We start from the raw sequence: 27,979 nt of genomic DNA on the forward strand, positions 1-27,979 counted from the left end.
TTTTAATTTGAACATTACTAAGCATAAAATTAAAAAGTTATTGCAGCAATTTTTGTCATTAATACTCTTTTTTAGTATATACTCTCAATTTCATGTTTTTTTTCTTTAATAGTTTATTAGAAAATTTGGGGAAGTTGTTTAGGTTGGTAATATGTGATTAGCACTCCACTTGAGCAGGATCGAGTGGGAGGAGGACAGATTCACCTGCCAGTACAGTGCCTACATTCTATGAATCATTATTATATGACTTTCCTAAGTGCTAATTTACTCTTTAGAAGTAAATCTAGGTAGTAGGAAACATGTTGTAACTATACAAATGATAGAGCCGATTGCAACTCTTGTTTGGAGATTCAGTCAAGGAGCAAATTGTATTTGTTAGATAAAACCATGGTTTACTCATTTTTTTCTTTCCTTGTGTGTGTGTGTGTGTGTTTTTTTTTTTTTTTTAATGAAATAGGTCTGTTAATCCTTCCAATAAACCTTCTTCACCATCAGTCTTCAGTTTGCCTGTTTCAGTTTTTAGAAGGTAAATGATTTATTGTTTTGATTTTTTTTTTTTTTGAAGGGAAAATGTTACAGGAAGGGAAATCAAAATCTATAAGTTTCACAATTTTTATCTGGCATTTAAATCACATGACATGTAGTGCTTCAGTGTTTCCTCACGGTGGTGAGCTCACTAAGCGCATGTCCGCATTACTAACTTTCCATCTGAATGTGGTTCAGATGTACAGAAACTCTCCAGCCTAGATTAGCAGTTGTTAACATGTGGGCTTAATTGCTTTTTCTCTCTTTCTCTCAGTGTATTTATTTATCTGTATGTAATTTTTCTCTGATGCATTTGAAAATAAGTTTCAGACATAATTTTACTTACCTCCTAATTATTGTAGCATGTACCTCCTTAAACTAAGGACATTTTTCTGTATACCACTGTACCATGCATGATCACATCTAAGAAAATTAAAAATAATTCTGTAACATGATCTAATTTCTTCAATTATATCCAAAATAGTAATTACTTCTAGGAGCATCGCTTCTTGGCCCTTTGGCTAAGATCAAGTGTACTTCTAGGAGGAGAGCAAAAAAAATAGACAAGAAAAGGGAACAAAGAAATTTTCTGAAGGGATGGAAATGTTCTGTATTTTATTCTGAGTGATGGTCATACAAATGAATCCAAATGGAAAAATTCATCAGGCTGTATATATAAACTAAAAATCTCTGTATTCTAAAGATAAGTAAATTATGTCTTAATAAAACTATGATTAATTTAAAAATAACATTTCATAATTTGGTAAATCTTATTACATGTACTGTAATCATTTTCCTGGCTATATAATATTCTGTTGTTGAATTTATTTACCACAATTTATTTGTTCTACAGTCAAAAGGTATTGGTTTGATTCTGGGTTTTTGTTCCTGTATCCACCCCTGTAAACAAGCATATGCATGTTTCCTGGTATAGTGTATAAGAGTTCCTTTTAAATATATTGTTCAGAGTGAACTTCCTTGTTTGTAGATATCACCTACTCTTCACAGTCTCTAGATTTGGGTAAGTAAGCAAAGTCGCGCTTGCAGTAGGCCTTGCTTGGAATGAGATTGCACGTGAGGGTGCTGGGAGCTGTCTTGGCTTAGAAGACTCACGTGCTGATAGGAAATATCTTCTTTACTATGCCATAGGCATAGTTTCCAGGACCCCACAAGACATGGCGCTTGCAAGAGCCACAGCACTCAGGGTTGCTCAGAACTGTGGCTTCCTGATGTGCATTTACCATTTATTCCCAGATATGGGAGTCATTTTTACCATAAGCAAAAAAGACAGCTTAGTAATATTGTTGACATTCCATATCTATTGGTTGTCCTGGGGACGGGCCCAGAATTAGCTCAAGATAAAATTTGTCCATAGAGAAGAAGAAAGGTTTTGTTATTCCTTTACTCATAGTAATGTTGTCATTTTAAAAATCATCCATCTGGTGGACATATAGTGGTTTTTCAAACTGGTTGTGATGTATTGCCTTGTGCTTTTTATCCCTTTTTTCCTTCTTTTTCTTCAGTCTTAATGTGCAGTTCATTTTCTAACTTACTAAAAAATCCCCATTGATTGCCTTGCCTTTTTTTTGTTGTTGTTCAGTCAAGTCCTTTCAAGTGGGCTCTGTGTCTTTTTGTCAAGGTGCCATGAGTCTATTACTATTTTCTTGTGTTCTAGCACAAAGAAACATCCAAGAATCACCTTTTGTTTCCCTCTCGAGACCTCGTGTTAGCCATTTATCTTGATTCTTGATAACTTTTGTAGAAAATTTCAATTTTAAAAAGTATTTTTTTAAAACTATTCAGCCTGATTTATATGTAGAACTCTCCCTTAGCTTATTGAGACACAAGAAATGAAAAAGCACAGTAAAGTTCCCCTGAGAAATCTTGCCCAGTTGTATTTATCTAATATTAGTCACAATATGTGAATTAGGGTTTTAGGTTTTTTTTTTAGCAAAATTATTTTTTAACATTTGAACATGCTAGACATTACTGTCCTGTTAAACACTATTAAATTAACTTGGAATGGTTTAAGAGCTGTTGCTATTGTATCTCTTCTCAGATCTAAAAATATTTCTGGGTCTTTGTGGTGACACATAGTGGTTGAATTTATTGATGATGCAATAAACTGTGCTCAAGTGACGATATTAAGTTGTGATTTTGACACTTAGTGATTCCTGTGAACCTAAGGCAGTTTATTTAGCCTCCTTAAGGCTCATTTTGATCATCTGTAAAATAGGTATCAGTGCCATGCATGTAACTGAACAAATGGTAGATAATACATGAGTGCCTACTTATGTTTAGCATAAAGTAGGCACTCATGTTCTACCTGAAACCTTTTATGTGTGGCTCACTGTCGCCACAGGCCTTGACTTGAAGGGGGCATTAGCCATCTCTGCTAACAACTCTAATACAACCCAGGTTAAGGAAGTCTTCAGGCAAGACTTTAAAAAGTGTTTTTGGGAGTTCAGAGGATGGCAAAAGAGTAAATGATATACTATATACAGCATGATAACTGTTCAAAATAGAGGCTGTGAGAGTGATCTCTATATTCTTGTGAGGAATAGAACTAGCCCTCATTTGTAGCTCATCCATTTTAGTAGTGTTTAAGAATTTTGAAGTTCATAATTACTTGTATGTATTTTCTTTAGGTATCATCTACCAGTGCGTGTAGTTGGCCACCATGCTGTGAGTCCTTACTCGATAGTTTTGCCATTATCCACTGATTGTTTGGCCTTGAAACCAGTCTCAGACATGCTGAGAATAGCTTGGAACTTGTCCTGGTATCATGGGAGTGAGAATCTGTTGAAGCAAATGAATTCCGAATCTAAAATCCAAGAGTAAGCTGTTATGTTTAATTGAAAAAGAGTTCATATTTAGTGAATTATAAGTAGCTAGCTAGGTTTTATTTTCCCTTTAGGTCAAATGGCTTTTTTACTTTTTATCATCTGATTTTGTTTTTCCATTGAAGATTATAATTTTTACTTTGTTTTAAAGATTACATGTGTTCATTACTTTTTAGGAACCATCACATAAGGAAATTTAAAAAGCATGTGCTCTGTGTTGTTTTAGAGATTGTATGAAGTTTGGTTAGTTATTTTTAAAATTTTTATTTATTTTTCAGAGAGAGGGAGAATGTGTGCACACACATGAGCTGGGGGAAGGGAGGCTGATGAGAGGTGGGGAGGCACAGAGGGAGAGGCAGAGAGAGAATCCACACCCAGCATAGAGCCTGACACTGGGCCTCAGTCTTCCCCACTCTGAGATCATGAACTGAGCTGAAACCAAGAGTCACTCAATCAACTAAGCCATCCAGGTGCCCCAAGTTTGGTTAGTTAATAGATATAAATCTCTAGGAATGTAGTCTGAATTAGAGTCAGAGTTCAGTAAGTATATGTATAAATGTTGTTTTCATTACTGTGGTGATGATGAAGATTACTTTGGAATATCCGAATATTCTGATCTGTCATCACTTTCTTGTTTAAATGAAAATTATATTTTTGTAAGCAGGAAAATGTCAATACAAACACTTAGGATGCTAATGTAAAAAACTCTAACATTGACAGATATATACCAGATTTTCTTTTGGCCCAGATTTAAAATGAGGATAAAATAGAATTTTTTTAGAGTTTATAATAAACATAAATGTGAGCTTTTATTTAAATAACTTTGTTGCTCTTCCTTTGTTTCTTTTTGTTTAGATTTTCAGATACATTGCAGTTAACCACAGAGGACACCCTCACTCTGAAGATGACACATACAGCTAGTGGACTGAAGGATTGTCTCCATTCCATTGTCGAGGCTGCAGCCCACAGGGAAGTGAGGGCTGCTGTCACAAGAATGAGTTTTTATCTTCTGAATGACAGACTGTCTTTAAAGGGTGGCTCTGGCCCATTTGGGGTTACCTTGAAGTCCTTGTCGTGGCATACCACACTAAACAGGTCAGTATATACAGCTCAAGACTGCCAGTTTCAAAGACCAGGATTGAATTGTATTTGGGTTTATCTCCACATCTTTGAAGATAAGAGCATGTATTCTTTATGTTGCTATCATTAGAGAAAGTTTTTTTTCAGTGTGGAAAACTGGAATTTTTTTTAACGTGTAGTAAGTAATAATGGCAAAAGAGAAAAATTTTCTTAATCCCTGCATTTTGGAATTAATAAATTATACAGTTTTTATATTATCATAGAAAATTTTATTTTGCTATCTCACAAAAGTAGATAATTAGGATATGATGTGGCTGAACAAAATGAGTGTTTTTTTCCTATCCACATTTTAAAGGAGCCCAGACATCAGTGGAGTGGCTGATGGGTTTGGTATACCTGCAGTGGGCTGTTTTATTTTGTTTTTACTTTTTTTTTTTTTTTTAGATTTTATTTATTTATTCATGAGAGACAGAGAGAGGCGCAGAGACACAGGCAGAAGGAGAAGCAGGCTCCATGCAGGGAGCCCGACATGGGACTCCATCCCGAGTCTCCAGGATCACACCCTGAGCTGCAGGCGGTGCTAAACCACTGAGCCACTGGGGCTGCCTTGTTTTTACTTTTGTTTGTTCTTAAGAAAATTATCTCATTTTTCTTTTTACCCGGAATTCATGAAATTGATTGCCATGTGGAGATCCTTTAGTAGTTATTGAGAAAGCTCTAGTTTGTAAATTTAACATGTTTAACTGGTAGCAGATGGCTACATTTGAAACAAATAAGACTGACATGTAGCCATTGCCAGCAGTTTTACATTTTAATCTTCATGTGAATTTAGTCTAAGATGTATAACTTTCTATTAAACATAAAGTGTGTGGTTTTCAAAATGTAAGGTTAAATGAATTTCCAAGATGTGAACTCAAAATGTATCTTTCACAATTCGGATACCTAATCTGGCTTTTCCCGTGGTGTGCTGGAATCCTCCAGTACTTCCTTGTGAGAGAGCTGGCAGGTGAATATCAGGATTTGTCTAAGTTAGTTATTAAAACATAGCCATTATTAAAAATGAAATTGAATAAACTTAGAGAATTTAAATAAATTATGAGAAAAATGAAGGTAATCATGTAAATATCATCACTTCCAGCGTATTTTACAACATTTTACTAATACCTATATGTTCTTGAGGTTATGTATAGCTATTATATCTGTATTATAAAAATGCCATATAATGGTGTGCTGCTGTGCCATCTCTCCACAACTGTGTTATGTTGGTGGCTTACAGTCAGCCATGGGGATATATTTACACTATGGAAATTGGCAAATGCAAGAAATCATTCTACTGCTTACCTGGTTGTTAAATATTTATCAGCACACCACTTACTGTAAAGAGCTAGAAACCATAATTGTCTTTTTTATTATAGGTTTTTACAGGTACTTCCTGCTTGCACTGAAGATGAGAAACTGCTAATAGATATCATACATTTTTTAAATAAGTTACTGAAGGAACAAAGAAAAAACTCATCAGTGGAACTTCTAAACTGGCTTCTAGAATTACTTCTTAGACATGTAAGTGTTATTAAGGAATTGGATTTTAGGTCTGACAAATGATTTATTGGTAAAAATTAGTGATGCTATAATGAAAAAGTATAATTTTTATATAGCCCATGTTTAGTAAAGTAGTCTTCATGTTGTATGAAAGTGTTTACTTAAAACTTTGGAGTAGAGAAGGTTTTTCCAAGAAGATAAGGTAGGACCTATAAAGAAATCTATAATATGACTACATAAAAATAACATGGCAGTGAATGTACTCTGTGAGGAGTACATTCTGTGGGGTGGAGAGGACAGAGAACAAAGATTTTCTGCAGGTAGGAGCAATAAGTATGATGAGGAAACAAAATAAGAAGGCAGAGTTAGACAGTCATGGTGGGATGCTACTTTAAATACGATGGTCAGAGATAAGGCTCGCTGCTTTGACCAAGATTTGTCCAGCACACTGACTTAAGTGTGGGAGTCAGCCATATAGATAAGGGAAGAATGTTCTAGCCAGGGAAGGAAAAGAGTGCAGAGGCACTTAGCTGTCAGTGCCGTGTTTGGAAAACAACCAGAGGTCCATGTGGCAGCAACAGGATGAATTGAGTATAGTGGTAGGAGATGAGATCAGAAGGATATTCTCTATTCACATATATAGAGAGGCAGAGACACAGGCAGAGGGAGAAGCAGGCTCCATGCAGGGAGCTCGATATGGGACTTGATCCAAGATCATGCCCTGGGCTGAAGGCAGATGCTAAACCGCTGAGCCACCCAGGTGTCCCTCATCCCATATTTTAGAAGTGATGTTGCTGAGGCTCACTGAATCTTAAAATTAACATGGAAGCCTAAGATGTGTTATAAAGGGAAAAAGTCTTAGCAAGTACCACATAAACAAGTTAGTGACAATGAGATTTTTGGGAAGAATCTTAGTTTTAGGTATATACTTATCAGAACATATTAATCTGTCAATCAGGAGTTAATTTTTATGGGTATATCAGGATTAATAACTCATGATAGTAAAATTTTACCAAGGTGTTTACATTAAAAACAGCTTTATAATTTTGTCAGTATTTATGGGAGCTGGAGGGAAGGTGGGTGTAAGTCAGGTTTTCATTATTTGGGACTAAGAATACTATAGAGTATGTATATTTTATGATTTTTATTGTGTGTTTTGATTATTTTATTCCTATATAAAACAGAAGTTGTAGTTATGTTTCATGTAATTTTATTTGATCCAAATGAGGTATAGGATGAAAGGAAGGCTGAAAAAAAAAATGCTACCTAGGTGTGAAACATAGTAAAGTAAGTTAAAAGCAAACCATCTGTCCCCAACTTTCTAAAAGCTCTCAACTGTTTTCTTTATAATTGTATGCACCTGATTGAAGTATTCTGCATGTACTGCATAATTTAAATAACCTAGAATTTTCTTCCCATTTCTTTCATTTCTCCAAAAAGAATGCAGTTATTTTTAAATTGAGTTCTTTAGGGGAAGGATTTCATAACAATAATAATTATATTTTGATTTCATCTCTTTTTGTATGTTATAATATGCACAATTGATCTGACATAATACGGGGGACTGAATATTAACTAGCTTTGAAGAAAGATGATCTTCAGGTTGAATCCTTGCTTTGTTTTTTTGTAGGACTTTGGACAAGTTATTTAACCTCTTTACAAACCCATTTGCCCATCTGTAAAATTTGAAAATGTACATCGTCTAGTTTAGTCAAAAAGTGGAATCTTGTTTTCTTTCTCTTTTTAACACAGCACCTATGACATTATAGGTGATCAGTAACTATTCCATATATCTTCAATGCGGTTGGTTAATATAACATTTTCTACTCTTAGTAGTATTGAAAATAATGACATTATATTTCTTTGGCTATTTTTTTTTGAAGTTAGAAAACAAAAAATTTAAGTAGCACTAGTTTTATCAGACTATCAAATTGGTAAAGATTGAAGCAGTAATAATGCTCAGCATTGGCTTGGATGCTGTGGGTCTTCTCCCACCCTGCTTAGTTGTATGTGTTGGTACACGATTTGCAAAGAAAATTGGAAATATATGTTGAAAGCATTAAAACTATTTGATTTAATAATATCATTGCTTAGAATTCATACATATGGTATAGTCAGAATTGAACACCCTTCCCCACGACTCAGTAAAATTAGAAATCACTGATTCTTTAGTAGTTGGTGTGGTGAATATTATGGTTGAAAAATAATCAGATATTAAAATGAGTTTTTTGAAGAAATAATTATAATATTAAGTTAAAAAAGGGGTACCAATAATGATTTTTTTTCACTTGATCTCAGTTTTGTTAACAATACAGAATTATAATTCTGTTTCTGTTTATACGCACACAAAAAAGAATAGTGGGCACCAATATATTGATAGTGGCTATCTCTGTGAAGTGTGATCTTGGGGTTTTTTGTTTTTCTCATTGTGCTTCTCTATATTTTACTCAGTTTTCTATAATAGATGTACTGTTCTTTTGTTGAGGAAACATAGGAAGCACCTTTTGAGTTTAGAACATAACATCTCTATTAATGCACTAGAGACCCATACCTACTGGCGAGGTAATAGAACTCTTAGATAGTCCAGAGCATGATCTGCAATAAAAATCTTTATAGGAACAACACACAGCTCAACTAAAGAGTAAATGGTTTTTTACAAATACTGTTTTTTAGAGTCCAAACCCACTGTTAGACCTGCTGGTTCTGACGGAGTCACAGGCACGAGAGGAAACAGATGACATCCAGACTGCTGTCAGGCAACAGCTCCAGAAAGAACTGATTGCTCTTTTCAATACCTTGCTGCTTAGTTTCATGGCAGTTACTGACAGGTACCGTTTGTATCATTGAAAATTTGGGGACATTGATAGAGAACCTAGTTCGCTTTGATTTCCAAAGAGTCTTACTTTTTACTTGTTTCCAATCAAGGAGGAAGAATTCAGTAATTATCACTTGTAGTCTGTCTTTTACTTTATTGGAGTCTCTGGTATAGCCTAATTGTAATCTCTGTCTCTGTCTCTCTGTCTCTGTCTCTGTCTCTGTGTGTCTGTCTGTCTCTCTCTCTCTCACACACACACACACACACACACACACACACACAGTAATTTGCTGTCTCTAGGTTTTAGGTCTTGGTCCACTCTTAATTTTCTGAGCAGTAATACCCATTTCTATGACTTTATGACTTTTTATGTAGATGATTTTCAAGTGTGTCTCCATAGTTGACTTAAATTTGTTTTATTTTTTTATTTTTTTATTTTAAATTTGTTTTAATTAGATAAAATTTACTGCTTCAGCCATTTTAAGTATATGATTGAATGGTTTTGATGTGTTCACAATGTCATTCAACTGTCACTATTTAATTCCAGAATATTTTCATTACTCTGAAAAGAAACTTTGTAACTATTAAGTGGTTCCTCCTCATTTACCCCTTACCAAACCTGTGGCAACCACTGTCTTTCTCTATGAATTTGCTTATTCTGGACATTTTATATAAATGGAATCAGACATATGTGATATTTTGTGTCTGATTTCACTTCGTGTTTTCAAGGTCCATCCGTATTGTAGCACATATCAGTACTTGTTTCTTCCTATAACTGATTAACATTTCATGTACAGATATACCACTTTTTGTTTATCCATTTTTTTTTTTTTTTTTATTTTTTATTTTTTTTATTTTTTTATTTTTTTTTTTATCCATTTTTCTGTTGGTGGATATTTAAGTTGTTTCTACCTTTGATTATTGTGAGTAGTGCAGCTGTGAACACTTGTGTACATGTTTTGTGTGAACATGTTTTTAGTTCTCCAGTATATACTTTACAACTAGAATTGCCGGTTCCTGTGGTAACTCTGAGTACTTTTTTGAAGAAATGCCAAATTGTTTTCCACAGGAGCTATGCCATTTTACATTCGCACCAGCAATGTATGAGCATTCTAGTTTCTCAACATCCTCCCTAACACTTCTTATTATGGCCATCCTAGTAGTATAAACTGGAATCATTTTGGTTTTGATTCCATTTCCCTAATGAGAAATGATGTTGAGCATCTTTTCATGTGCTTAATGATTATTTGTATATTTTCTCTGGAGAAATGTTTATCCAAGTCCTTTGCCTGTTTTTGCATTGTTTGATTTTTTGTTATTGTTTAGTTGTCTTTACATATTCTGGACATCAGTCTTTATTAAATATGATTTACAAAATTTTCTCCCATTCTGTGGGTTGTGTTTTTGCTCTTTAGATAGTGTCCTTTGATGTACAAAAGTTTTTTCATCTGATGAGGTCTTCCTGTGCTCTGCTGGAAGGAAAGACCTGATCCCACATATACTATCTTTGAAAGAAACTAAAGTGTCAGAACAACCCTAATTCAGCTCAACACCTGACTAGATCTCAAAGCTCAGTCCCTAACCGAAATCTTGTGACCAAATTGCAAACCATTTCTATGAGAAACCATTATGTACTTTGCTTTTTTTTTTTTTTTTAAAGGATTTTATTTATTTATTCATGAAAGACACACACACACAGAGAGAGAGGCAGGGACAGAGGCAGAGAGAGAATCAGGCTCCATGCAAGGAACCCGATGCGGGAATTGATCCTGGGACTCTGGGATCATGCCCTTGGCCCAAGGCAGACGCTCAACCGCTGAGCCACTCAGGTGTCCCTGTACTTTGCTTTCAATAGCTCTTGTATACAAATGTTTGGCATATAATCACGAATGAAGAGACTTGTAAAGAAGTAGGAAAATGTCTCCTATAATTGAGAGAAAAAAGTCATTAGAAAAAGACCCAGAAATGTCAACCATTACAGGAACTTTAAAGCTATTATTATATGTAATATTTTCAATATACATACAATAGATATTAGATGAAAAGATGGACAAGATTAGTAAAAATATGTAGAATATCAATAGCAGAGAAATGGAGACTGCAAAAAAGAACTAAATACTAATTTACAAATGAGAAATAGAGTTTATAAGGTAAAGAATTCATAGCGTGGGCTTAACAGCCGACCTGACATGTTATAAAAGAGGATTTGTGAATTTAGAATAGAAGTCAATAAAAATTTCACTAGAGAGAGTCACCTATGAACCTTCTGAGGTGCTGAGAATGTTTTGTTTGTTGTTATGCTTGGTGGTTACATGATTATATTCATATGGAAACCATCCTGCTGGTGTATGTAAAACACTTGTGAATTTTACCGTATGCATTTATGCCTCTTTAAAGTATTGAAGACAAGAACAAAGTGAATCCATTGGTAGTAGACTGAAATGTGTATAGAATCTCCTGGGATGCTTATTAAATATTAAGACCAGTAACTCAGGAATCTACATAGTAAGTAAGTATCATAGGTAGTTCCTTGGGCTAGACTTTGAGAAATAGTGCTATGGACTGTTCTTTGGATGAATGTTCTTTGGATGTTGAGAGGAACTTGCGTAAGGAGGTTGAGACCAATTGGGTGTGGAGCTTGGGGAAGGTTCACAGGAACCAGGAACTGGTGGCAGATGTGCCAGGTTCAACTGGGGTTGGTTAGATATTTGCAGGGATATCATTCCCTTTGATAGTATAGTTTTTCTTTTGGAGTGGTTAAGGTAAAAGGAGCAGAAAATGAGAATTATTTGTATGTTAATTAAAAAAACCAGAAGAACATTTTAAAAACTGATAATTACATTACAGTGATTCTTGTACAACACATTTGAACTATGTGGGTCCACTTATGCACAGATTTTTTTGGGGATAAATACAGTATAGTACTGTATATGTGTTTTCTCTTATGATTTTCTTAATATTTCCTTTCTTGGGTTGCCTGGTTGGCTCAGTTGGTAGAGCATGTAACTTTTGACTTCAGGATTGTGAGTTCAGGCCCCATGTTGGGCATAGAGCTTACTTTAAAGAAAATTTTTTTTTCTTCTCTCTATTTTGCTTTATTGTAAGAATACAGTATTCAATAACATATACAGAATACAAGTTAATTGACTTTATGTTATCAGTAAGGCTTCTAGTCAACAGTAGGATATTTGTTGAATTTTCAGAGAGTCGAAAAGTATACGAGGATTGTATGTTGCACATGGGGGTCAGTACCCCTAACTGCCATGTTGTTCACCAGTTATAGTGGTTTGTTGTTGACTCATGAGAAATATACATTTATACAAATAACTTTCAGGCTTTGTGTTTCTAAAACTTTAAAAACATCCAGATGACAGGTATATAAAAATTATGATCTTTAAAAAACCATACAACTATATACCTATAATACTGTGATTAGATAGGTAAAAATATAGTCAGTAGTTGTCAATTTTGCAGTGTAAAAATCTGTAAAACAAGAAATTTCAGATTTTATTCAATGTTTGTTAAAAAGTGATGTACTTCTTCCAAGAATTTCATCTCATGCCTACGTATTGGTTTCAAGGATTTTGTTTTCTCATAAAGAGTGTTTTCTTGTTTGTTCTGTTCCTGACAGTTTCATTTAAATTATGTGTCGGACTTCAATTTCAGCTAATTAAAAATCAATTTTTAAATGATATCTAATGAATAAAAGTATAGATTTAATATATGTCAATTAAACTCATTTAAAGTACACATTTAATTTTCCATTCCAACTTTTATTTTTGGATGCTAATTACCAATATCTGTTTACATGTTTTCAATGTAATTGTTATTGGTCTTTTACATCATATGCCCTCGATGGTATTTTAATTATGTTTTCCAGTTTTAAGACTGCTACTTCTCCTGCTTCGTAATTTTCTCACATATTAAGTTATTAGTAACCCTCTACCATCAATAAGTTAACTCACTAGGCCCATCACATTTAATGCTCTTATTGATTTCTTTTTTTCCTTTCTTTACATACACAGAAAATGCTTGGAACTTTTTTATGTTTTCCAAACACAGCTGTCTCTGAAACTGCTCCAGTGCCTGAGAGTCACAGATGCTCCTCACTTCTATGGCCTGCCATCCCTTGAGAGGACCTTGCGAGGGATGGCTCATCTCACAGCATCTCCAGGATGGAGCTCACATTCTCCTCTCACAAAGCCATTTGAAATTTGTGTTAAGTACTTGTCAGGTCTACTTGAAGTAAGTAAAAATAACCAGTGACTATAACAACAATAGTAACAACCCCCAAAGAATAGCTATTTACTATTTATTGATCACTCCCTTTGTGTCAGGCATAATGTTAAGTGCATTATATGTATCACTATATTTATTTAGTGATAAATAAATTTAGTGATTATTAATTTTAAAATATTTAAGTTCAGTTTGCCAAATATAGTATAACACCCAGTGCTCATCCTATCAAGTGCCCTCCTTAATGCCCGTCACCCAGTTACCCCATCCTCTCTGCAACCTCCTTGTCCCCCTCCCCTCTGCAACCCTTTGTTTGTTTCCCAGAATTAGGAGTCTCTCATGGTTTGTCTCCTCTCTAATTTGTCCTCATTCAGTTTCCCTCCTTTCCCTTGTAGTCCCTTTCACTATTTCTTATATTCCACATATGAGTGAAGCCTGACGTTTGACTCGATCCCAGGTCTCCAGGATCACAACCTGGGCTGAAGGTGGTGCTAAACCACTGAGCCACCTAGGCTGCCCCTCTTCCAATTTTCTTATGCAGCAAATGCTTTTAGGATTATTGCATGTCTTCTTTCTCATAAAACTTTTGTCAGATTTTAATATCACAGTTAGCCCACCTTTTATGTATTTTTTTTTAATATGTGGAAAAATTTGGAACTTGGGATAGTTGATTTGAATTGGTAGTATTTCTTCCTTAAATGTTTAGTAGAATTTGATGATAAAGCAATCAGACCTGCGGTTTTCTTTTGGAGAAGATTGTAAGTAAATTGAATGAAATGAAATGAATTTAAATCTAGAATTTTGAGATTTAAATTTTTTTGCATAAGTTATGTTTTTCTAGAATTTCATCTAAACATTTGAATTCATAGCTCTAAAATGATCCATCAGTGCAGCTTATTCTTTAAATGTATATCAGCTCTACAGTGAGGTCCTGTTTCATTCCAGGTACTCATTATTCCTTCCCTCTAAGTTTTCTTGAATGGTCTTACTGCTGGTTTGTATGTTTTATTGTTATCATTCTTTTCAAAGAATGAAATTTGGCTTTGTTGATCCTCCCTTTAATGTTTTTTCCCCATTTAATTAATTGCTGCTTATGCTTATTTCTTTCTCCTTTGGCTTTAATATATGGCTCTTTTTCTGATATTTCTGAATTAAAAAAAATTTCTTTATTTACTATAGGGGTGGGGGTAGGGGAGGAGAGAGAGAAGGGAGAGAGAGAGAGTCCCCCAAGCCAGCTCCGCACTGAGGGTGGAGTCCAATGCAAAGCTCAATCCCACAACCCCCTGAGATCACGACCTGAGCTAAAACCAAACTGTGGTTGGTTAACCAACTGTGCCACCCAGGTGCCCTTCTTTTTTCTGAAATTTTTAGATGGAGTCTTATTTCATTTATTTTTTTAAAAGCTTTTTTTCAAGTATTTTTAGCTCTCATTACCTTCTAATGAGCATGGCCTTAACATGATATCACACATTATATGTCCCATTTTTATCATTTAGGTCAGTATAGTTTCTGCATAATGTAGTAAGTATAGCAATTATGTAGCTATACATAGTTCTGTAAGAGAAGAGCTTCATCAGGGTTCCCTGCCAGCCTTGCATTTATACATGTAGTCCACAGAGACAGGGCTTGCTCTGATCTAAGTCTTAAAAAAGTTCCTGTGATCCTTCTGGAACATGAGAACATGGGGGGCTTTCGAGGAACTGCTACAAGACTGTTTCTTACTGCTTTGCTCTCTGTAGGATGTCTGTCACGAGCCTGTCTCTTACTGCCTCCTGGGTTCTGATGAGTGAGGCTTTCTGCCTCAGTTCCCTTGGAGTATAGCTGTGGGCCATAAGCAGCTTAGCTGCAGCAGGGCATGAACTCTTCCACACCAGAGTGCCCTCCTATCCACATTGCTATCATCTGGCCCTCTGTTTCAGTGTCACCCTGCAAAGGACACTGGAAGCTGGCACCTTTGGCTACTATTGCTTTTGCTGTTTACGTAAGTAATGAACTGTCTGGATCTAAAAATGGCTCATTGGATTGACCAAATCCATCAGCATTGCTTGTCTTGAAAGGTTCAGTGATAGCCCAAGTTTGAATGATACTCAGAGGTTGGGATCTTTAACTGTATTAGGATGTTAAGAAAGACTCTTAGAGGAGGCAATGTAGAGGTAGGTTTTGAAACATGAATGAAATATTTGATAGTGATGGGCATTCTAGATATGGGGTGCTTTGACCAACTTGTATCCATGACTTCCTGTTCCTTTTCTTGCTGCATGTTTCTGTTTGTGGTCCAGCAGTCTACCTACCACCAGATTATCCTTTAAAAACAGAAATCCATCTATTTATTTATTTAAGATTTTATTTATTCATGAGAAACAGACACAGAGAGGGAGTAGCAGGCTCCTCTCTAGAGGAGCCTAATGTGGGACTCCATTCCCGGACCCTGGGACCACGCCCTGAGCTGAAGGCAGACGCTCAACCACTGGGCTACCGAGGCATCCCTAAAACAGAAATGTTTCAACCCAAAGCTCTTTTTTAAGTGCATATGGCTCTTTGTAATCTTGCATTTTGAGTCTCATATCTGTTTTAATTTTTCCCACTACCCTGAAGTTTCCATTTAATTTGGCTCTTTTCACTAAATAAAAAAGTTTATTTTAAAAGTCTGTTTCTTCATATAATTTCTTTTCTTTTTCGGATGGCCATCTGTACACAAAGTTTAAGATCTCACTTATTCATTTACCTTCCTTTTAAGGAAGTCTTTCCTTATCTTCCAGATATACACACTCAGTAGAGTGACTGGTTTCCTCTTAGGTTGTACGCCAGCAGCAGTTAGTATATGCCACTATTATGGTGCTTAAGACATTGTATTTCTGTTTTGTTTAATGGGTTGATCTGTTAGACTGTGAGCTTATGAGAATTATCTTTGTATTATTTCAATTTTCCCATAGCTCTCATTATCCTAACAGTAATTTGTACATATTGGAGAAATAGTAATTTAATTTATATATGTCTTATGTGTGATTTTTAAATTTAGAATACAGTTTGAGTAATATTTAAAATGTAACATGAATGTGATGATATGTGTTTAATTTTTGTGCTTTCATTATTAAATCCAGCTTAAGGTGATGTTTGTACATTTAGCTGTAAACCATGCCTCAGATGATGTTACATAGAATTTTTCCCAAAAGTATACTTTGTTTTGTTAAAAAGATTTCAGAATCCTAAATAGTATTAGCTGTACTATAAAATTTAATATGAATTTTAATGTAGCCATTTTAATCAAATAGATTTTTTTCTTGGATAATTATAATTACTAAAAAAGTGTACACTGTCAGTATATTAATTAGTTCTTCTAAGCTTCAGTGTGTCCATGGCCAGAAGTGTATGAAGTTTTAGAATAGTTATGTTAGCTTCAAGAACTTACCATAATATTTTTTAAAAAGTCAGATCCTCTAATGCATTTAAAATATAATTCAATATTTAAGTACCTAATTTACAGCATTATGTGTAATGTGATTTGTATATACTCCCTTTATAAACCTTTTGGAGCCCATCTCCTCTGTAAAGTGACTTCATTTGTTTCAGAGCAGGGATATGTGAGGGTCTGCTACAGTAGTGACTGAAGAACTTAAGTGTTAACATTGTTTATATTTGGAAACTGTCTGGATTGCTTTTATTTTTAAAATTGTGTAAGAAGAGAGATTTCAGATCACACCTTGTGTCTCAAATACCAGAACTTAAAGTGAGCTTTCGTATTGGAGAACAAAAAGGCTTCTTAGTTCTAGGTGAGAAGTCAAGGCAAAGAGGCAGTAATGTAATTCTATGTTCAGTTGTCTTTGAGGTAAGAAGAATCAGCACAATGTATTAGCAAAGGAATAGATAAAAAGTGCAATCCCTGTTTATAATGTTCCATAGTTAAGTAACACTTGATTAACAAATCTTGATTTGGTATAAACAGAAGAGCACCTTTCATGCTTTATATAATGTGTTGGAAAGACAATCTTTTTGTCTTCACATTAAGTGACAGGAAAATAATATGAAGATGTCTGTCACTTTTGTTAGGCATTGTGGCAGAGTCCCATTAGATCTAACTTGAAATCTTTTCATAGTTACATAATTAGTAAACATTTAGATTTATTTCCTACTGGTTAAGTGTACCTTTTTAAAGAATCAAGTAAGGCTTATGTGAGTACACATTGAAACAAAGTCATTGTCGGTCCAAATGACTTACTTTATAGTTTCTCACTAAAGCTGATTCCTTTTCAGAAGGGAGCTGTATTTCTAATACAGATATTTTGTTTTTACCCAGTAAAATTTGAATAGAAATATTTGCTTTTTGTAATTGAGAAATGAGGCTTTTATACTAAGCATGATGGGATGCCTGGGTGGCTCAGCAGTTGAGCGTCTGCCTCTGGCTCAGGACATGATCCTGGTCCGGGGATTGAGTTCCGCATCGGGCTCCCTGCAGGGAGCCTGCTTCTCCTCCCTCTGCATATGTCTCTGCCTTCTTCTCTGTGTCTCATGAATAAATTAATGAAGTCTTTAAAAAAATAATAAACTAAGCATGATATATTGTGACAGGTGAATAGACTGATAATTAAATCCTTAAAGCCAGACATATGGAATATAATTCCATGGATCTGACAAAAAGATCGAAAGGAGCTAGTACTTGGCTAGTACTTAGTTCTTGGCTTGTCCCTTTTCAACTAGTAATGAAACCACAATATAGTTCTCTCCAGTGACTTAGAGGAGAATAATAAGGACTTGGTCATTCAGGTATCTTATTACTAATATAGTCCCTTAAAGTTTCAAACTTTTAATTATGAAAAATTTCAAAAACACACATGAGGAAGGAATAGTAGAGCAGTGCCCATCATCTAGGAGTTTTTAACTCCTAGACAATCTCGTTTTATTTTTTAGACGTAATACACACTTACTTGGTTTATGAAAATTCTAATTTGGCTCACAGATCCCAAATCATCTTCAAATAATTGCTTTTGTTAAATAAGCTGTACCTAACATTTGTGATTTATGCTATCTTTTAAAAATAATCTGTATGAGCTGAAAAAATCCAAACTAGAAATATAGTCTCTATCTTAAGACAAAATGGCTTACTTTAAAGGATGCTGTGGTGAATAAAAGTATTCAGAGGCCTTGGGTAAACTGAAATACTTTTTATTGTATTGGTCAGATAACAAGTAGTTTAAAAATTTTTTTAAAATTATTATAATTACTATTTTTTTTAGAGAGCCCATGAGTGGGGGAGGGGGGACAGAGGGAGAGGGAGAAAGGGAATCTTAAGCAGACTCCATGCCTAGCCGAGCTCAATCTCACAACTCTGAGATTATGACCCGAGTTGAAGTCAAGGGTCAGTCACTTAACCAGTTGAGCCACCCAGGCGCCCCAGATAACAAGGAGTTTTGATTGATTGGACTTAAAATGGATTTTTCTTTTATAATGTATGGCCACCTAAATATGGTTAGCATTCCTTTTTTACTAAAATTTTGTGACTTAAGTGATAGTTCATCACTTTGAATATTTTTATTTAAGAGTTGATAAGTGGGGCACTCAGGGTCATGAGATCAAGCTCTGCATTGGGCTCTGAGTCTGGTGTGGAGTCAGCTTGAGATTTTCTCTCCTCTGTCTGCCCCTCCCCTACTGCCAGTGCTTGCTGTCTCTCAGTCTCTCTTGCTATAAAATAAATTAATCTTTTTAAAAAAGAGTTAAAAAGTTATAAAGGTTCTTGTTCAATCTGAACAAGTACTGTCCAATTTGAAGGACAATGTATGTCCTTCAAACACAGAAATGTTTCAAAAGTGTTTGCCACATATTTTAAAAGATTTTCTAAATTAGATGGAAGAACTTTGCCTCAAATTGCTGTCATCTGACTCCCCTTGTCCATTCTGATTCAGTTCCTCAGTTAAGGACATATTTCTTCAGATAAGAAACATTTCTTTTGTTACTGATGGAAATGTATCAAACCCTTCAGATATGTGGGAAAGTTGAGAAAAAGTTGAGAGCCAATAATTTAAATAATGGACATATTCTTAAATATGGAATAGAAGTCTAAGATTGCTCAGAAGTGGAAAAAATGTTCATTTATATTTAAATCATTATTCTGAAAAATCTAGCTAACTCTGATAGTCAAAAGATTTTTGTAAAGGTAGCAATTTCTAAGTATATTTTTCAATAAGATATGTATAAGCTCTTTTAGTTCAAGGATAGTGTAACATTTGAAAAATGTATGAGCATATTCTACATCACAAAAGTCTCCTAGGAGGATACTACACATCTTTGCACAAGTTCCAAAGGTAGAAAATTTTAAACTAAGAATATTGAATTGTGGTAACACATAACCTATAATTTACCATCGTAACCATTTTGAGATGTATAAACTAAAAATGTTACATATACTTCATGTGGTTAGGATTCAGATCAGACAAGTTAGTAGAAAGTTACATATTTATTTTTATATACTGCTCAGAGTAAAGCCCCCATGATATTGTTTATCTTTGTTTTTCAGGTCATTACTTCTTTTTATGTGGAGCGAGGAGGAAATGCTATGTCCTTTATGGGAAAAGGGGTCACTAAGAACACAGTTCTTTGCTTGCTTCATTTATCCCACGAGATGATGGCCCAGGCCCAAAGTTCGGTGAGAGCATAGGCTGCCTTCTGAAGAGTTGCTGGCCAAGGAATGTGCTGTGGCTCACGCATTTCAAGTCTCTATGAAAGTGTATCTCTTGACTTTTCTTCTTACATTTTTTTTTTTAAGATTTTATTTATTCATGAGAAACACAGAGAGAGAGAGAGAGAGAGAGGCAGAGACACAGGCAGAAGGAGAAGCAGGCTCCATGCAGGGAGCCTGATGTGGGACTCGATCCCGGATCTCAGGGTCTCAGAGAGAGAGAGAGAGAGAGAGAGAGAGAGAGAGGCATAGACACAGGCAGAGGGAGAAGCAGGCTCCATGCAGGGAGCCTGATGTGGGACTCAATCCCGGGTCTCCAGGATCAGGCCCTGGGCTGAAGGTGGTGCTAAACCGCTGAGCCCCCCGGGCTGCCCGACTTTTCTTCTTAGACAGACATGATTTTTGACTGAGAGATTTCTTAGAAGCTGTGAACCTGAATTTTATTTGAGATTTATTTTTATTGAAGTTTGTGTGCTTTAGAGAACTACATTTTGTCTAAATCATGGGGTGGATAGTTCTGAAGAAAAATTGTTTTATTTAGCTTTTTAAGAAGAAGCTGAGATTTTTATTGCCTTTATTTTGATTAAATACTGAATTTAAGCCAAGTCTTAAGGACATTTTAACACTTTGTTTTGATTTTTAAAAATTCAGTTATTTGAACTTCCTCTATTTTATTCTTTGAAACTTACCTCATGTGTCTCTTCCCTTTTTTTCACTCCAGGAGTGGATGTCACTTTGGTTTTTGCCTTTGGGCAGTCACAGTGAAGGACATGCTACCCCACAAGGATTGGCGTGGCTCATTCCATTATGGGTTGACCGAGACCCAGAGGTCAGTGTGAAGGAAAATTGAGTCCTAATCTATAGATTAGAACAAATGAAACAACAAATATATGTATGTACATAAATTCGTATTTTCCAGTATGAGATTATTTTAGTGACCATACCTTAAACTCTTTACTCCCTCTCTTAGTCAGTTTGGGATCCATAACACATAACATGGGTGACTTGAAAAACAGGAATTTATTTTCTCATTGTTCCAGAGGCTGGATATCTGAGATTAAGGTGTCAACATGATTGGGTTCTGGTGAGGGCTCTCCTTTTTGGCTTTCAGATAGCTGCCTTCTCACTGTATAGTCAGTGACCTTTCCTCTCTTCCTCCTTTTATAAAGCCACCAATCTTATCAGATGAGGACCCTACCCTTCTGACCTCATTTAACCTTAATTATCTCCTAAAATCTCTAACAACAGGGGAGTTAGGGCTTCAGCACAGCAATTTAAAGGAGACACAGTTCAGTTCAGAGCAGATCCTCTCCAGTCAAACTCATTACAGATTAAAAATAGAAAAAAAAATCTTAGGATTTTTCACTTTTAGAAAGAACAAGTGAAAAATTAATGGAGATGCTAGCCATTTTCAAAGATTTTAGAAGGATAGCTGCCTAATGACATTCGTGTGTCATTTAATAGAATAATACCATTGCAGTGCAAAATTTTATATTATTAATAAATTTTCCAGCTTTAGCCATTTGTCCACTTAATCGCTTTTTTAAAAAGCGATATGATTGACATACAAAAAGCTGTACGTATTTAATGTGTACAAATTCATGCATTTGGAGATAAGTGTAACCCCTGAAATCATTCAATGCTGTAAACCCATCTTTCGCCTACAAAGGTTTCCCCTTCTCCGCTGTGTTATTTTTATGATTAGAACACAACATAGGATTTACCCTCTTAGCAAATTTTTAAGTATACAATACTGTCAACTATGGGCACCATCCATTAGTTTTAAGCAAGAAATGATTATTTTCTATTATGCTATAAACCTTGATTTTTAGAAACACTATTTGAACCTAGAGGTTCCATTCTTTGTAATACTGACCTTGGACTTGTTGCATGACCATGTTATGACTACATTATTTTTGGTTACCCTGTAACTATCTATGAAACTATTTTAGAATCAGAATTCAGAAGTAAACCAAAATGCATAGCTTGAGCTGCAGTGGCACTGTGGTAAACACATCATACCACATAAATCTTATTTGAAACATTTTTCTTTTATAGTAATTTTGGAGAAAATACTAGATAATTTATAAAAAGATCGAGTTATTTCTTTTTGAGAAGAGGTTTCAAAAAATTAAAGCCATTTGGAGGAAACACTAGTAACTTAAGGATAGTAGAACAAAATAATAGATAACCTCCTTAAAAAGGAGGAATAAACAGGAATCATGTTCACAAAAGATATGTAAGCACCCAGTGCTTTCCTTAGAACAAGGTTTGTGAGATATAATTTTTATTCTTATTTATACCTGGTTTTGATTTTCTGTGATATTTGCTTATTTGAATTGTAGAATAGGATTTTTATTCATTCATAAATTTATAGGGCACTATTTTCTGTAAGTGCCTTTTATAATTTAGGATCGTCAAGACAATGTCATGAAAGTGTGATATCTCATGTGCCAGAAAAATTAAGAATTCATGTTAGGAAATTGGATTTTTTGGTTTGACAACTTTTTTAAATCTGAACAGGTGAGGTTCACTTCATTGGGATTAGGATCAGCACTGACCACCCTTGAAACTGGCTGTGTCGCGTTGGCAAATAGTTGTCAAAACATTTCTGGTGGGCTCTGGGGGACAGTGGTGAACATTCTGCTGGACCAGTCGGAATGTAGTATGGTGCGCCGGGAGGTATGCCTGTCCATTTAGTACTTTTTCCCTTTCATAAAGATCTAGAAATTCGTTGTGTTGGTCTTTATAAAGACTGGGGACTGATTACCCACCGTGATTTTTTCTGCCTGCAAAAAAAGCCCAAATAAAATGCTACCAGAGAATAAAAAAGATACTAATTCACAGTAAATACTGGATTCCTTTATTTTGGTAAGATCAGGGCAGAATTTGCTATGTTTTATATGAACTCTTCTATATTATTATATATTGGAAAGTAGTTCACAGAAAAAAAAACTACTTTTCTGTTACCTCAGTGTATATGAGAAATATCTGTAAAGCTTTACTTGAGATGAATGGCTGTCAGAGTACTCTAGTAATCATAAAATATGAGGAAAATTAAACCCTATTTTAATTCTTTCTAAATAATTGGTGGTTTTCTTTCATTACTGCTTTTACTGAAATGATGATTGATGCAACTATTTTTAAAAACAGCAATGAAATAGTGATTTGAGGCTTTATGGAGGAAACAGCAGATCCAGGCCCCCTGTTTGCAAGTTCTCAGTTCCACTATCCAAATGCTATAGTTTCTTGTTATTTGTTTTTTAATAGTAATGCTTAAACTTGTAGCTTATTGTTGATTTACGAATTTCAACATATCTGTTGACTTCGAATTAAGATGGTTGAAAATTTCACTCTCTTGGACCCCCTCTGTTACCCCGTTACTCATCTTCATATTGTAATCTTCACTATATATACAGTTATTTAATTTGACTATCTTTAGGACCTAGAAGGTAAAGTTGGACATTTGTGGTTTGTATTTCTAGTTAGAACTTTTTTATTGAAAGGAACTTGTGAGAGAGAGGGGGGTGAGAGAGAAGGGAGAGAGTCTGTGTGTGTGTGTGTGTATGTAATAATAGAAACATGTAAGTATTTCTTAACTGTTACCAGAACAGTTTACATTTTATAGACCATTTTTTGGAAATATAAAATTCTGAAATAGGAAAAAGTATATTTTCTGATGAAATAATTCCACCCACTGTTAGGTCATCATATAATAAGCAATGAGCTTGGCAGTTTTCATAATGATGTTTCAGGATGTTCAGTTATCCAGTGAAATGTTCTTTATTATTAAATTTCAATATATAGGTTATTTCAGAGATGACAACAAGATGGCAGTATTGACATTTTCTTTCTTTCTTTTTTTTTTTAGGCTGCATTTATTCTTCAGAATCTTCTTGTAATTCCAATGCCTTCAGTAATTATAAAGGATTATACTTGGCAGGTGAGTGGCTTTTAAACAGTTATCAATTTAGATATTTGAGATTAATTGATAAAGTTTCAGCGTGTGTATGTATATTATATGTATATATCTCATTACTGATGAAACTATGGCAACAAGATCTCTTAAAAGAAATGTAGAAATTTTCTTATATTCTATCACATTTACGGATTTTTCTCCATGTACAGAAATAGAATAGCTAATACAGTATTCTGTGTACTCTTCTAGGAGCTTAACAATATTTAACTTAATATTTAACTTGTATAATTGTTTGAATTCTGAACCACTAAATTATTTTCATTTTGTAGATTAAGGAACTTTTGCATTAGAAGGTTTAAATAGTTTGCTCTAAATCACATCTTTGCTTTGAGTGTAGCTAGTCTCTCTTACCTACTCATTGTACTGTCTCTATAATTTAATCATAATACATAAATTTGTTTATGATTAAGTATGCATTAATGTTAATGCCCTTTTTCCTTTCCTTAGTACAGTTTAAGGTCATAATTTATCTTTCTTTGGTTTTTATTGGATTAAGTTTTTTTTCATGTTCTGAATATCAAGTCTAGTAGTACCTAACTTTTTTATAGCCTACTACTTTTTAGATGATTTGCAGGATAGAAAAGTGCAGTCACTGGGGACATAAAATATGTTCTTTCTCTGTGTTTATTAATCATACTGTTGCATCTCACTCCCCAGGATCCTCGACAAATCCAAAATTTCTTTTAAATTTTTCATTAGAATATACCTATGGAGGAATTGCTGAATCCACTTGAGCCTGCAGTGAGGGCAGCTTTTCAGACAGTGACTTGAATCCTGAATCCAGGTCAAGACCTACATCTCATTTAACTCTTGGAAGGCTCTATTTTCCACACCTGACACACCCAGCTTAACTGTTAGTTCTGGAAAAACCTAGGCCACTTTCCACCTGTTCCTCTAATTTGTTTAACATTCCTTCTGATAATGGTTGGCTATTCATAGTCTGCATTATAATAAAACTATAGGACACAAAACTGGAAAGAATACACAGGATTAATATTTATGTTAATGGTGGTGTAATTTTGATGCTTGTTATCCAACAACTAGATTTTAAAATGTGTTGTTTTTGGCTGAAATACAAATCATCTCTAGTCCCTTTGTTAAACTAGCAACACTTGTGTTTTATATGCTTGGTAATGTAATGTCAATGATTTTTTTATTATTTAAATTAATATAATATGAAAGCAAGAGTTAATGCTACTTCTGGGTTCTATTAGAGTTCTTGGGACATTTTATTATAGTATAGAAACATGCATAGATGTTCATGTTTTTCTTTTACAAGTTAAATAGTATACAGTTCCTTTTTGTTACTAGTGACATGTTTATTGTAGCTTTTGGTCTTATTCTCCAGTTCTTTATCAAAGAATAATTTTCTATTAAAAAGTTGAAAATAGTGCTTTAAATGAGCTTTTGCAGTCTTTTGCCTTGCTTATTTTGGCCAAAGTCAAAAATTTTGAGAGCTACTCTAATTCCAAATAGTATTTGATGATGAACCTTTTGCTAGTCTTAAGCAAAATTAGAAAAATAAGCTCTAATTGGTTTGTGTATGTGTGTTTAGTAAACTCAGATTTTTTTCCTCTTTTTTGATCTGTTTTTAGTCTTTCTTTTGATTTTTAAGCATCCTTATTTAGCACTATGAATAGTTGGTGGCCTCATATTTGTCCCCCTGTTTAACAGTTTAGTGGTACTTTAAATCCCAAAGTGAAAACAGCTGTTCCAAGAAGGGAGCAAAATAGCCTTCAGATACTTCAATGGAATTTTATAATCTCCAAAGGTTGTGACCTTTGCCAGTTTATTATATCTAGAAAGAAGGTGCTACACATCTATTATTCTACAACTAAAACTGGTAGAATGATAAATGATAATCTTATTCGAAAAAATGTTTCATTTGCTTGTCTATGTATTTCACAATATTTTGAGGATAGGGCAGGAAGTAGCACCAGTACCTAGAAGCACTGTAAATATTTTATTTTGGTTAAGGTAGATATTTCATTAATTACATTTTACAAAGAGAATTGTTTTTACTGCTTTGCACTTTGTTTTGATGCCTGAAGTCTAAGTGGATGTGCTCTGTACTGTCACTCCACTGGGCATTCTGCAGTGTCTTTCTGTGATTACTACCCCCACTCCAGATTCTTTCTCTACACACCCAAAAGAAATTCCTATTTCATGTCACTATCTGGAATTGTACTTCTGAGTGGTAATAATTTGCATCTATAAATTATGTAACTGGTTGGTTTTTCCTTTTATTGCTGAATGCTAGAAAGTTTAGAGCCTTCCTATCAACATGTGGCTTATCTAGTATATATGTTTTTTGGCTTTATTCCTGGGTCTGATATTTTCATACTTTTCTTTGTCTTTCTCTCATCCCTGCTATATTTTCACTATCATGTTATAATTTACCTTTCCTTGTAATAGGCCTTAAATCTTTTCTAGAACAGGTGGGTCATAAATCAGTTAAAACATTTTAATTCAAAAAGTATTAAAAAATGCTTTCAGTAAACCATATGATCCATTTTAACTTCCTTTACTCAGAAAGACAATAGCATTTGATATCAGTTATCTATAACTTAAGTTCTTTTTCATAAATTACCTTTACTGCCTTGCCTTATTTCTTGCCATTTAACTTAATCTTTCTGTGTAGAATATATGTGTTCATATTTTTCATATATTTTTTCAGTGTTTCTTTTAGTTCCCACCACAGACATGATAGCGCTTTATCAGTCTTTGCTAGTGCATTATGATATTGCTAAGTAAATAAAGTTAAAAAATCAGGTCTTAATTTTTGTAGTGTGATTCCCCACTTACTGTTGCATGGATACAGCAGTGTAGTGGACCTGGGCAGTCACTATGAGCAGGGGAGGATAAGGAGCCTGACTTCTGAGCAGCTTCCTTCAGCACCCAACACCTTCAGTAGGGACCTGAAACCATGGCTCCTGCTGCAATGAGAATCCAGTTTTTGGTTCATCAGGCTTGGTGTGCCACAGATCTTTTCTATTCAAAGCATTGTTTTTGGTTCTTTTTTTTTTTTTCTTTTTTAAAGATTTATTTATTTTATTTATTTATTTGAAAGAGACAGAGAGAGCATGCACCCACACACAGGTGGGCAGAAGGGCAGAGGGAGAGGAAGAAAGAATCCTCAAGCTGACTCCCAGCTGAGTGCAAACTTGGACATGGGGCTCTATCCCAGGATCCTGTGATCATGAGCCAAGCTGAATTTAAGAGCTGGCCGCTCAGCCAGTTAGCCACGCAGGCATCCCTCAAGGCATTGTTTTTTAAGAGTGATGTTTATAAATATTGGTCTTCTCTTCCTTAAGGTTAATAGTCTTCTCTGGTAGAGAAAACAGAATCATTGTCCATGGGGCTCTAAACTGTCATGCTCCTAGCTCTCCAGTTGGTAAAGCAGTTCTCTGCAGTTTGACTTGAATTTAGTACTCTTGCACGTGGAGGATTATGTTGCTGGGTTTAGTTTGAGAACCTTTGTCACAGATCCATATCCCTGCAACTTTAATTACCAGAGTAGAATTTTAGAATTGATTATAACAAATGTATTGGTTAGATAGGGATTATCTGTGTAGTTTGTTTGAGTTCATTTCTGTAAACATTGGTTGAGTACCTAAATTTTAGGGATTCACAGGTAATCAGATTAAATTCTCTGGGGCTTATGGCCTGTGAGAGAAGAAAAACACGTATCCAGAGAACATTGCTATAATATTTTATGTAGAATTAGGGTAGCTTATGCATAATTTTTGTAATATTAAAGTTGGTCTTCCCACTTGAAAATGTTACACATTTAAGGGTAAATGTAATTTCATGCACTTAAATATAGTGAGTTGTCAGTTTGTGGTATGTTTATGCTTTAGTTCCTTTCCACATTTATGGTAGGACTTTGAATTGTCCACATAATTTATTTTTTTAAACTTTATTTTGAAAAAAATTAATCCTATGTAAAAGTTGCAGGAACAGTACAGTTTTTATATAACTTTTACCCAGATTCCCCATATGTTAACAATTATACCAAGTTTGCTTTAGCTCTGTCTGCAAGTATCTTTTCTCTGAACTGTTGAGAGTTGCAGGCATAATGCTGCTTTTTCCTCTAAACACTTAAGTGTGAATTTCCTAAAAATGAAGACCTTCTCATAAAATCATCATAAAAATTACCAAAATTAGGCAATTATTCAAATTATTCCAGTTGTCCCACTATTGTCCTTCATAGGAAAAGAAAAAAATAACACCACCCGGTCAGGATCTAGGATCAGGAATACATGTTGCAGATAGTTGTATCTTTCTCCTTT

At 34.6% G+C, this 27,979-nt stretch overlaps 1 protein-coding gene across 11 annotated transcripts in view; it reads left to right on the top strand.

Annotated features, from left to right (window-relative positions):
- Positions 1 to 27,979, top strand: part of RTTN (rotatin) — a 142,471-nt gene that overhangs the window by 54,640 nt on the left and 59,852 nt on the right. For 10 of the 11 annotated variants that reach the window (XR_012028187.1, XR_012028186.1, XR_012028188.1 and 7 more), the window contains 10 exons: positions 458 to 526; positions 3,174 to 3,362; positions 4,224 to 4,463; positions 5,864 to 6,008; positions 8,661 to 8,815; positions 12,828 to 13,047; positions 19,547 to 19,675; positions 20,430 to 20,537; positions 22,232 to 22,390; positions 23,580 to 23,651. Coding sequence is in view for 7 of the 11 variants with exons in the window: in XM_072820524.1 (XP_072676625.1) it covers positions 458 to 526; positions 3,174 to 3,362; positions 4,224 to 4,463; positions 5,864 to 6,008; positions 8,661 to 8,815; positions 12,828 to 13,047; positions 19,547 to 19,675; positions 20,430 to 20,537; positions 22,232 to 22,390; positions 23,580 to 23,651 (1,486 nt within the window). In the remaining 4 variants the exon portion in view is untranslated. The remainder of the gene's footprint in view (positions 1 to 457; positions 527 to 3,173; positions 3,363 to 4,223; positions 4,464 to 5,863; positions 6,009 to 8,660; positions 8,816 to 12,827; positions 13,048 to 19,546; positions 19,676 to 20,429; positions 20,538 to 22,231; positions 22,391 to 23,579; positions 23,652 to 27,979) is intronic. The other variant, XM_072820491.1, reaches the window with a different exon arrangement.

Source organism: Canis lupus, chromosome 1 (assembly GCF_048164855.1).
Source record: "Canis lupus baileyi chromosome 1, mCanLup2.hap1, whole genome shotgun sequence".
NCBI classification, from domain to species: Eukaryota; Metazoa; Chordata; class Mammalia; order Carnivora; family Canidae; genus Canis; species Canis lupus.